General features: G+C 42.8%; 2 protein-coding genes across 2 annotated transcripts in view; one reads left to right on the top strand and one right to left on the bottom strand.

Moving 5' to 3' along the window:
* LOC114549636 (apoptosis regulator Bcl-2) overlaps positions 1–5,013 on the bottom strand; it is an 8,031-nt gene extending 3,018 nt beyond the window's left edge. Inside the window, exons 1-2 of the mRNA XM_028570020.1 lie at positions 4,249–5,013; positions 9–352 (exon numbers count right to left, since the gene is read on the bottom strand). Coding sequence (XP_028425821.1) covers positions 9–352; positions 4,249–4,459 — 555 coding nt within the window. The 5' untranslated portion in view covers positions 4,460–5,013. The remainder of the gene's footprint in view (positions 1–8; positions 353–4,248) is intronic.
* Positions 5,014–6,739: 1,726 nt separating this feature from the next.
* LOC114548970 (actin-related protein 3B) overlaps positions 6,740–12,500 on the top strand; it is a 17,282-nt gene continuing 11,521 nt past the window's right edge. Inside the window, exons 1-2 of the mRNA XM_028569033.1 lie at positions 6,740–7,070; positions 11,280–11,335. Coding sequence (XP_028424834.1) covers positions 6,844–7,070; positions 11,280–11,335 — 283 coding nt within the window. The 5' untranslated portion in view covers positions 6,740–6,843. The remainder of the gene's footprint in view (positions 7,071–11,279; positions 11,336–12,500) is intronic.

Raw genomic sequence — 12,500 nt, forward strand, 5'->3', positions numbered from 1 at the left:
GGTCATACCCATCCTCCGTTGGCGTGGATCCATCCCCGGAGTGGCGGTGAGTCCAGACTCTCCTCCATCCAGCCGGCGATGTCATCCGGCTGCCAGGCGCCGCCCGTCCTCGCCACCCGTGTGCACAGAGCTCCGCCCAGCTCCATCATGGCCACGATACGTCCCCAGTTCACCCCGTCCCTGAACAGTTCCTCGCTGACGGCCGCCAGGCTCCGCCGCCGTGCCGCCTGGCCGACATCGCACAGCAGCAGCGCCGACACCTGGGCCGACAGGTCGCCGCGGTAACGCCGCAGCAGCTCGTCACCTGCACACCTGAGCACGACCTGCAGCGGGGGCGGAGCCAGGCAGGGGTCTACCAGGAGACGAGGGAAGGACGACGTTAGAAAGACTCTGAGGCTACGTTCAGACTGCAGGCAAAAAGTGGCCCAAATCAGATTTAGACCACCTCCATATGTTCCTTCCATGTAATATAATAATAATAAATTGAATTTATATAGCGCTTTACAAAGACTCAAAGTCACTTTGTAGTTCCACTACTGTGGCAATAAACTGCTTTCTGGGCACGCAGTGTGTATAGTAGCAGTGTGTAAAAAAATCGATTCACATTTGAATCGCGATTCAAGCTCTACCGATTCAAAATAAATTCATATTTTTTAATAATTTTCTTTTTTTAATTGTATATATATATATATATATATTTGTATTGTACGTCTACTGCAATCACATGTGAAAAGTAACTACATTTACTTACTGTGAATCGTTTTTTTTTTTTTTTTTTATCTAAATCGTTTTTGAATCAAATATTGACATTTTCTGAATCGTGCCCCCTAGTGTATAGGGTATAAAAGTAGCAATAAGTAAGGCTACATTCAGACTGCAGGTAAAAGTGACCCAAATCAGATTTTTTGGGGGTCAAGTGACCAAGTCAGACTCCTTCAGAAGTAGTGTGAACACTCAAATCTTGATCAGATTTAGACCACTTCCATATGTGGTCCTCAGTCAGACCCAGGTCAGATTTTTTTCAATGCGGCCACAGTGTGAACAACCAAAGCGGATTTGATGCAACTTTTACTTCAATCTACATTGACATTTGTCACAATTCTGCTCCGGCGGGAGGTAGCCCTAGACTAGTGCCCTGTTTACACGTACGTGGTTATTTTGAAAAACGGAGACATTTCCCTTCTTTTGAGCCCTTCGTTTACATGCAAACGGAGAATTCTCCTCTGAAAACGATTCTTTCTAAAAACTCCGGCCAGAGTGGAGTTTTTGAAATCTTCGTTTGCAAGTTTGAACGTAAACTGAGACAAACAGAGGTTTAGGCAGCCGAGAGAGAGAAAGAGGAAGTGATTTGTGGCTAACATGGGCTTGAGCTTCGCGTAGCACTGCCACCAACAGGTCCGGCATGCTCTTGACGGCATACATACACGGGGCATGTAAACGAACACTTGTAAACTTAGCCAGACAAAACTGGACTAGGCCTCCAACATAGAGAAAAGTGATGGAGCAAGTCAATGGAGGGAGAGGGAGCTGTTAGACCTAATTAGTGTATTCTCATTAATGTTACCGCTGCCATTACACAAACATTTTAAAATAAAAGCCAAAATGCTGACTTCCTCCATAACCTCCCTAACTTTAGTGCAGCAGCGTGCTGCGTCTGATATCATTGTTATTTGCGTATGTGGGTCAGTTCGAAAACCGCAAACAGTTCACACTGGAATCTGATATAGGCCACATTTTAAAAGGTCATGTGAACACCCAAACAAAAAAAATCAGATCTGAGCAAAAAAAATCTGAATTAAGCATTAAGACTTGTGGTGTGAACGTAGCCTTACTGGAGTAGCTTCACTTTAGACTCAAACTGGAAGAAAATCTGGTGCTTACCTTTAAAATATCTGATTACAAATAAGGTTAAGAAGTTGTCTCTTAAAAGTTGTCATTGAATTTATCCCCGAAATGTATTTCTACAAAGACACAAAAAGGACTTTCACCCTTAAGGAGCTTGCACACTGCTCCGACAAACACCAACAAACACCAACAGTTGGGTGAGTGTGGGTCGGCCGTCTGTTTGTTGGTGTTTGTTGGATGGAGTTGGTAGGGTTTGACATATCCAGTCTGGTCTGGTGGAGTTGGAGAATATCGAACCAATGTTGCCCATTTTCCAACAAACGGCAACATTCTCACAGCTCGAAATGCTGTCTCTAAAGTGGGTGTTTTTTCTGGCAATTAGTGGAGTAACCATAGTGAGTAATTCCTCAAAATCTTGAGAAGCAAAACGGGCAAAATTAGCAAAAGCTGGAGTATCTTCTGAGCGAAGTTCATGACACAAGTTAGGATAGACACCCTGTTTTGTGTCTCGCAATATCCAAGGTTTCCACCACAGTCTCCTCCTGGCTCGTCTTGATTGCCGTGTCTCCTGTACTCGGCTAGCAGCTTTACAGGCCAGGTAGACCAGAACTACTCTGGCCACATTCAACAAGGTCTCCACTTCATCCATGTTATATTAAACCACAACTCAAATAAGAAAAGGTAGGACTAGGTGACCAAAGTCAGTCTTGTCTGTTACTGTCTGGGCAGTGTGGACTGGCAGTTGGTTTTATGAACATTGGAGAATGTTGGTATTTGTTGGTATTTGTTGGAGCAGTGTGCAAGCTCCTTTAAAGAACGGACCTCCCGTCTGGGGCATCATCCCAGGAGGAGCAGAGAGCGGCGAGTAAATAGGCTTGTTCCAGATAAACTGCGCCTCGCCTGTAAAGTGGATGAGAGCAGGCAGCAGCAGCCGGGACATGATAAAAATCCGCTGTCAGGTCGGAAAGATTACAGCCGTTTCCAGCAATCTTCAGGCTGAACAGGAAGTCACAGAAACACTCACATCCTGTTAGGTCCGATCCTGATCTAATAAAATGTTATCAGACCCAAATATCAGCTTGTACACAGTTTCCAGTTGTTTTTATTATGACAGAGTAGATCTCAACATGCTCTACATGTGATCTGTTGCTGATGTTAATTACCAACACACTGTAGATGATCTGTAATCTCAACAGATTTAGTCTCTCTGACTTCTAAACATCACTATCAGCCTCACAACATGGGTTCTGTACAGAATAAGCCTTTAAATCAGACAAATCGCAGTTAAAATCCTTCCAATTCAAAATCAATAAAAAAAAATTGTATATAAAACGTCATCATGTTCAGTCGATTCTGAACCAATCAGCTGTTAGATCAGTTGAGAGGCCAGCCGGCATTTCCCAGCATGCCCTTGGGTCCGCCTGGGTCTTGCAGTCAGTGAAAAGCAACAGCGGCGCCTGGCTCTCAAACCTGCGGCCGCATCCCAGCATGCATTGGGAGGCGATCGCCGGTGATCGATTCTGCGCAGACCTGGCTCATCTCCAACGAGCCTATTCTTATAGTAGCAGCTTTGTAGTTTTACTATTTGTAGTTCTTTTTTTAACAATGAAAAGCTCAATATTGGTTGGTTTAAAGAACCTGTTTACCAACAACAAAGGGCAGCGTGCTGATGATATACGGACAAAAATGTTGTATCTTCATGATGATAAGCCCTAAATATGGAACAGAAAATGATGTTGTATATCAGCTGAGATCTTGTGTTTTATCTTTTACTGTTGAAACTGGATATGATAATGTAGAAGAAGAGAGGCGGATCTGTCTGATGTGTTTAAAGTGCCCATATTATGCTAATTTTCAGGTTCATAATTGTAATTTGAGATTGTATCAGAATAGGTTTACATGGTTCAATTTTCAAAAAACACCATATTTTTGTTGCACTACACATTGCTGCAGCTCCTCTTTTCACCCTGTGTTCAAGTCTCTGTTTTAGCTACAGAGTGAGACATCTCAACTGCTGTAACATCTTTGTTGTCAGTCGCACATGCTCAGTAGCTAGGTAAGGATTACATGAGCTAGCTAGCTGTTTAAACAACTTTCGGCCTGTACAAGGCAGAATATAGTGTTTTTGGAAAATTAAACCACATAAACCTATGCTGGTACAACCTCTAAATACAACTGTGAAACTGAAAATGAGAATAATATGAGCACTTTAACTAAACTTTAACTAAACCTCAACTAAAATGTAACTAAACTTCAACTAAACTTTAACTAAACTTCAACTAAGCCTCAACTAAACTTCAACTAAACTTTAACTAAACTTCAACTAAGCCTCAACTAAACTTCAACTAAACTTTAACTAAACTTCAACTAAGCCTCAACTAAACTTTAAGTAGACTTCCTCACCTTGCTGAGAGTCATCCGGAGTGGCTCCCCGGCGTGATGTCATCCCTCCCTCAGATCTCCTTGATGACGTAGATGCAGCTGCGTTGCGTCTGCGCTGACCGCTAGCCCGGTCCCGCCCGTCCACGCCGACGCTGAGCAGCTTGTAGCGGAGGAAATCATCCACGATATCCCGGCTGCTAAAGGTAGCAGCGGCGGCCATCGCACCTTCCATACCCCGTGGGAATTGTGACGAATTAATGAACCCGACGGCTTTCCATACACCCAGGCAGCCGTAGCCTGCCGTAAACTGCTGCTAGAGCCGCTGCTCACATTACTGATCCGCAAAGACGCTCCAACAGGAGCAAATCCAACAGATCCGCTTTTTAAGAAAGAATTAAGACTGCTTCAACTCTGAATAGGACTGTTTAAAACACAAGTTATCTTCATCTCTGGCGGGGAAAGTTTAGGTCAATCCCAGAGCGATGATCGATAAATCCCCAGCAGCGCGGCTGCTGCAGGTTATTGATTACCAGTCGGAGCTTTGAGGCTGATCCTGATGCAGAGAAACACACTGAGAGGAAATCAATCAGCGAGACGATGACGAACAGGAATCCATATGAACATGGAGATATGTAATGTTGTTGTTGTTGAAGGTGAACGGCGGAGGAGGAAAGCACGAGCAACTCCGGGTCTGTAGACCTCACTGACACTGCACGTTCCTCACACACACACACACACACACACACGCACACGCAGACATATAGATATACACACACGTAAACGCACAGAGAGACACACACGCGTGCACACACAAACACACACACGCCCACACACGTACACACAGATACACACACACGCACACACACATAAACAAAGACACACAAACACACACAGAGAGAGACACACACACACACCAACGTGCACAGACACACATGTCACGCCTCCTTGTTGTGACGGGATTCCCCTGCAACGGTCCTCTCCCCGCCAGAATCCAGTCACATTTTCACTATTTAAACATTCACAGGATGATGATGATGATGATGATGATGATGATGATGATGATGATGATGATGATGATGATGAATCAGAATCAGAATCAGAATCAGAATCAGAATCAGAATCAGCTTTATTGGCCAGGTTTGCGTAGACAGACAAGGAATTTGACTCCGGTAATCTTTGCTCTCAAAGTACAACACTTAACAGAATAAAAGAGATGACGGTAAGAAAGAACTATTTCTGAGTGTTCAGCGGGGACTGCTGGGGGAAGGAAACGGTCTCTGTGTCGGCTGGTTTTGGGGAACAGATCGAGCCCTGGATCCCCGACCAGAGAGAAGGAGGGGGGACATGAAGGGTTTTTGTTCCCGTTGATGTGGAAATGTCCCAGCTCGGAACCGTTCCCGTCTGTAAATACTTCTCACTAGCCTGTGCGTACGTAGTACAACTGTATAGTACTTTTTATCCAGTCAGTATTTACTCCTGCGTGAGTGGTGGAAAGTAAATAAGTACATTTACTCAAGTGAAAGTACCTTTATGCAGCTTTGTAACTTCAACTGTACCACATGTCGGTAGGAAGGGGAAGTACAGTAGAAGTCTACCTAGTCTACCTAACCGCTATTTATTATTATTATATAGTAGTATACTTAGTAGTGGTAGTACCACAACAACATGCAGCAGCTGCCCCCCCCGTGTGAAAGACTTAGGGACCGGATGAGGACACACACGCGCGCACACACACACACACACACACACACACACACACACACACACACACACACACAGACTGTAAAGACTGTAGCGACTGTTTATGAACATCGTGTGTGTGTGTGTGTGTGTGTGTGTGTGTGTGTGTGTGTGTGTGTGTGTGTGTGTGTGTCGGTGGGTGGGTCTATGTGTGAATCAATATTTGTTTAACAACATTTTCAGAGAATGTTTCAAAGAAGAAACCAACAATATATATATATATATATATATATAAATAAAATAAATAAATACATTTATTTATTTTATATTCATATTAAAATATATATTATATATTATAATAATTTATATATAAAAATATATTTCGACACTATATGTAATGTGTATTTAACTATATTAATGTTTAAAATAACTTTGCATATTTAAATAAAAACAAACAATACTCCATATGAAACAACATGTGTGTATCTTCTGTAGCGTTGGCCAATAAAGTTGTCTCTGAATAATTAAAAACATAATTTCATAGACCTACTTTGTTATTATTCAATTACCAGTTACCGTTAAAGTCACGTGTCAAATCAGGGAGTGTTTCTAAAATAGATTATTATATAGCTACCGGGATGTGTCATAGTTATGTAGTAATGATTGGGACTGTTGTTGTTGTTGTTGTTGCATGCTGTCACCACCAGGGGCCGGAAGTGAGCTGCGTTTCTCACAGGCAGGCAACGGTGCGGCTCGCATCACGTTAACACAGACACACACACGCACACACGCACACGCACACGCACACAGAGACACATATATACACACACACACACACACAAACAGACAGACACGCACACACAGAGAGACACACGAACACACACACTTACACACACACACACTCAGCCCTCTCTCCGGTTACCGGGGCAGTGTCAAATGTGTTTCTATTTTCTCCATCTCTCCCTCCGACCCGGAACTACACAGAGACAGAGACAGACAGACAGAGACAGAAAGAGAGAGCGAGAGACAGACAGAGAGACAGACAGACAGACAGAGAAAGAAAGAGAGAGCGAGAGACAGACAGAGAGAGGCCGGACCGAGCCGGAGCAGAACCATAACAACATGCAGCAGCTTCCCCCCTGCGTGATAGACTGCGGGACCGGGTGAGGACACACACGCACACACACATACACACACGTACACACACACACACACACACACACACACACACACACACACACACACACACACACACACACACACACACACACACACACACACACACACGATGTTCATAAACAGTCGCTACAGTCTGTCTGTGTGTGTGTGTGTGTGTGTGTGTGTGTGTGTGTGTGTGTGTGTGTGTGTGTGTGTGTGTGTGTTGTTAAAGGGACAGTTCACACAAATAAACATGTAGAACAGAACCGATTGGTCAAAAATAAATGTAATAATAATGGTTATAAATATTAATAATAAAAACTAAAACATGGAGATGAAGCCATTATTGTGTCCCTGCTGTGTTTGATGGACAGCATCAGCAGCTGATCTGGGATCAGTCTATTCTGGTCTGATGGGTGAATGTAGGACAGCTGCAGGAATCAGCTGCGATATTAAACCCTCAGAGTCAAAGTCCTCCGTTAATAAAATCAGGAAGAGGACGGAGAGGACACTCAGGACTCTGAGGACAACAGTAGAGAGTAGTATGTAGAAAGACAACATTAGAGAGTAGTATGTAGAAAGACAACAATAGAGAGTAGTATGTAGAGAGACAACAGTAGAGAGCAGTATGTAGAAAGACAACATTAGAGAGTAGTATGTAGAAAGACAACAATAGAGAGTAGTATGTAGAGAGACAGCAGTAGGGAGTAGTATGTAAAGAGACAACATTAGAGAGTAGTATGTAGAGAGACAACATTAGAGAGTAGTATGTAGAGAGACAACAATAGAGAGTAGTATGTAGAGAGACAGCAGTAGAGAGTAGTATGTAGAAAGACAACAATAGAGAGTAGTATGTAGAGAGACAGCAGTAGAGAGTAGTATGTAGAGAGACAGCAGTAGAGAGTAGTATGTAGAAAGACAACAATAGAGAGTAGTATGTAGAGAGACAGCAGTAGAGAGTAGTATGTAAAGAGACAACATTAGAGAGTAGTATGTAGAGAGACAACATTAGAGAGTAGTATGTAGAGAGACAACAATAGAGAGTAGTATGTAGAGAGACAGCAGTAGAGAGTAGTATGTAAAGAGACAACATTAGAGAGTAGTATGTAGAGAGACAACAATAGAGAGTAGTATGTAGAGAGACAGTAGAGAGTAGTATGTAGAGAGACAGCAGTAGAGAGTAGTATGTAAAGAGACAACATTAGAGAGTAATATGTGGAGAGACAACAATAGAGAGTAGTATGTAGAGAGACAGTAGAGAGTAGTATGTAAAGAGACAACATTAGAGAGTAATATGTAGAGAGACAACAATAGAGAGTAGTATGTAGAGAGACAGCAGTAGAGAGACAGCAGTAGAGAGTAGTATGTAGAGAGACAACAGTAGAGAGTAGTATGTAGAGAGACAGCAGTAGAGAGTAGTATGTAGAGAGACAACATTAGAGAGTAGTATGTAGAGAGACAGCAGTAGAGAGACAGCAGCAGAGAGTAGTATGTAAAGAGACAGCAGTAGAGAGTAGTATGTAAAGAGACAACAGTAGAGAGTAGTATGTAGAGAGACAACATTAGAGAGTAGTATGTAGAGAGACAGTAGAGAGTAGTATGTAGAGAGACAGCAGTAGAGAGTAGTATGTAAAGAGACAACATTAGAGAGTAGTATGTAGAGAGACAGCAGTAGAGAGACAGCAGCAGAGAGTAGTATGTAAAGAGACAGCAGTAGAGAGTAGTATGTAGAGAGACAGCAGTAGAGAGTAGTATGTAAAGAGACAACAGTAGAGAGTAGTATGTAGAGAGACAGCAGTAGAGAGTAGTATGTAAAGAGACAACATTAGAGAGTAGTATGTAGAGAGACAGTAGAGAGTAGTATGTAGAGAGACAGCAGTAGAGAGTAGTATGTAAAGAGACAACATTAGAGAGTAGTATGTAGAGAGACAACATTAGAGAGTAGTATGTAGAGAGACAACAATAGAGAGTAGTATGTAGAGAGACAGCAGTAGAGAGTAGTATGTAAAGAGACAACATTAGAGAGTAGTATGTAGAGAGACAACAATAGAGAGTAGTATGTAGAGAGACAGTAGAGAGTAGTATGTAGAGAGACAGCAGTAGAGAGTAGTATGTAAAGAGACAACATTAGAGAGTAGTATGTAGAGAGACAACAATAGAGAGTAGTATGTAGAGAGACAGTAGAGAGTAGTATGTAGAGAGACAGCAGTAGAGAGACAGCAGTAGAGAGTAGTATGTAGAGAGACAACAGTAGAGAGTAGTATGTAGAGAGACAGCAGTAGAGAGTAGTATGTAGAGAGACAACATTAGAGAGTAGTATGTAGAGAGACAGTAGAGAGTAGTATGTAAAGAGACAACATTAGAGAGTAGTATGTAGAGAGACAGCAGTAGAGAGACAGCAGCAGAGAGTAGTATGTAAAGAGACAGCAGTAGAGAGTAGTATGTAAAGAGACAACAGTAGAGAGTAGTATGTAGAGAGACAGCAGTAGAGAGTAGTATGTAGAGAGACAGCAGTAGAGAGTAGTATGTAGAGAGACAGCAGTAGAGAGTAGTATGTAAAGAGACAACATTAGAGAGTAGTATGTAGAGAGACAGTAGAGAGTAGTATGTAGAGAGACAGCAGTAGAGAGTAGTATGTAGAGAGACAGCAGTAGAGAGTAGTATGTAGAGAGACAACCGTAGAGAGTAGTATGTAGAGAGACAACAGTAGAGAGTAGTATGTAAAGAGACAACAGTAGAGAGTAGTATGTAGAGACAGCAGTAGAGAGTAGTATGTAGAGAGACAGCAGTAGATAGTAGTATGTAGAGAGACAGCAGTAGAGAGTAGTATGTAGAGAGACAACCGTAGAGAGTAGTATGTAGAGAGACAACAGTAGAGAGTAGTATGTAGAGAGACAACCGTAGAGAGTAGTATGTAGAGAGACAACAGCAGAGAGTAGTATGTAAAGAGACAACAGTAGAGAGTAGTATGTAGAGACAGCAGTAGAGAGTAGTATGTAGAGAGACAGCAGTAGAGAGTAGTATGTAAAGAGACAGCAGTAGAGACTATTATGTAGAGACAGCAGTAGAGAGTAATATGTAAAGAGACAACAGTAGAGAGTAGTATGTAGAGAGACAGCAGTAGAGAGTAGTATGTAGAGAGACAGCAGTAGAGAGTAGTATGAAGAGAGACAACAGTAGAGAGTAGTATGTAGAGAGACAGCAGTAAAGAGTAGTATGTAGAGAGACAGCAGTAGAGAGTAGTATGTAGAGAGACAGCAGTAGAGAGTAGTATGAAGAGAGACAACAGTAGAGAGTAGTATGTAGAGAGACAGCAGTAGAGAGTAGTATGTAAAGAGACAACAGTAGAGAGTAGTATGTAGAGAGACAGCAGTAGAGAGTAGTATGTAGAGAGACAGCAGTAGAGAGTAGTATGTAGAGAGACAATAGTAGAGAGTAGTATGTAGAGAGACAGCAGTAGAGAGTAGTATGTAGAGAGACAGCAGTAGAGAGTAGTATGTAGAGAGACAGCAGTAGAGAGTAGTATGAAGAGAGACAACAGTAGAGAGTAGTATGTAGAGAGACAGCAGTAAAGAGTAGTATGTAGAGAGACAGCAGTAGAGAGTAGTATGTAGAGAGACAGCAGTAGAGAGTAGTATGAAGAGAGACAACAGTAGAGAGTAGTATGTAGAGAGACAGCAGTAGAGAGTAGTATGTAAAGAGACAACAGTAGAGAGTAGTATGTAGAGAGACAGCAGTAGAGAGTAGTATGTAGAGAGACAGCAGTAGAGAGTAGTATGTAGAGAGACAAGTAGAGAGTAGTATGTAGAGAGACAGCAGTAGAGAGTAGTATGTAGAGACAGCAGTAGAGAGTAGTATGTAGAGAGACAGCAGTAGAGAGTAGTATGTAGAGAGTAGTATGTAGAGAGACAGCAGTAGAGAGTAGTATGTAGAGAGAAGGCAGTAGAGAGTAGTATGTAGGGAGACAGCAGTAGAGAGTAGTATGTAGAGAGTAGTATGTAGAGAGACAATAGTAGAGAGTAGTATGTAGAGAGTAGTATGTAGAGAGACAGCAGTAGAGAGTAATATGTAGAGAGACAGCAGTAGAGAGTAGTATGTAGAGACTCTTTGAGACCCTTTGAGTTAGGGTGTCTTGTTCTTCTGCTGTACAGCCTGTGTCTGGAACCTGTTATTATGTATTTAGTGTCCTGTCATGTGTTTTTGTCTCGCTGCAGCTACACAAAGATCGGCTATGCTGGGAACACGGAGCCACAGTTCATCATGCCGTCCTGTAAGATCACTCTGACACCTTCACACGTCTCTCAACATCTGGACCACTGTGCACATATCATCCCAATATACATGTGCACACTATGGGTCCTGTACCCAGCGCAGCGCTGCGCAACCCCTGACGCAAGTGTCTTTGCTAGTTTAAGATCAAAGCAGTTTCCCATTCAGCTCCCACGTCGTTTAAAGGAACACACCGACTTATTGGGAATTTATCTTATTCACCGTAACCCCCAGAGTTAGACTAGTCCATACATACCTTTCTCATCTCCGTGCGTGCTGCAATGCTGTCTGACGGCTCCAGCATTAGCTTAGCCTAGCACAGATCCTGCAGGTGAATGGTTCCAACTAGCCTACTGCTCCCAATTGTGACAAAAGTGACAAAATAACTCCAACATGTTCCTATTTACATGTTGTGATTTGTGGAGTCACAGCGTGTACAAAAAACAACGTAACATGAGACACAGCCATCTTCTAACAGTAAACAAACCGGGAACTATATTCTCAGACAGGCTTACTGCGAGCATATCACTCCGCCCAAGTACTACATTCTTCCGCCTGAGAATATAGTTCCCGGTTTGTTTACAGTTAGAAGACGCCGCTGTCTCATGTTACGTTGTTTTTTGTACACACTGTGACTCTACAAATCTCAACATGTAAATAGGAACATGTTGGAGTTATTTTGTCACTTATTCGGAGCAGTAGGATTACTGGAACCAGTCACCTGATGTTCTGTGCTGGCCTGATGCCGCTGGAGCTGTCAGACAGCGTTACAGCACACACGGAGACGAGAAGGGTGTGTATGGACTTGTCTAACTCTGGGGGTTACGGTGAATAAGCTAAATTCCCAATAAGTCGGTGTGTTCCCTTAAATAGCAAATACACCCATCTGTGGCCCATGGCTGGTCTTACAGGGAGGTGTGTTCAGGTGCATTCTGGGCGTGCTGGTCTTACAGGGAGGTGTGTTCAGGTGCATTCTGGGCGTGCTGGTCTTACAGGGAGGTGTGTTCAGGTGCATTCTGGGCGTGCTGGTCTTACAGGGAGGTGTGTTCAGGTGCATTGTGGGAGTATTGCCATGTTGAGGCAGTGGGAAGTGATCGCACCATTGACCAACAAAAACCTGGTCTAAAGTTGATAACGCAGCATTTCATTGTTATTTTAACAGAGCA

The sequence above is a fragment of the Perca flavescens genome, chromosome 22 (genome assembly GCF_004354835.1).
Source record: "Perca flavescens isolate YP-PL-M2 chromosome 22, PFLA_1.0, whole genome shotgun sequence".
NCBI lineage: Eukaryota > Metazoa > Chordata > Actinopteri > Perciformes > Percidae > Perca > Perca flavescens.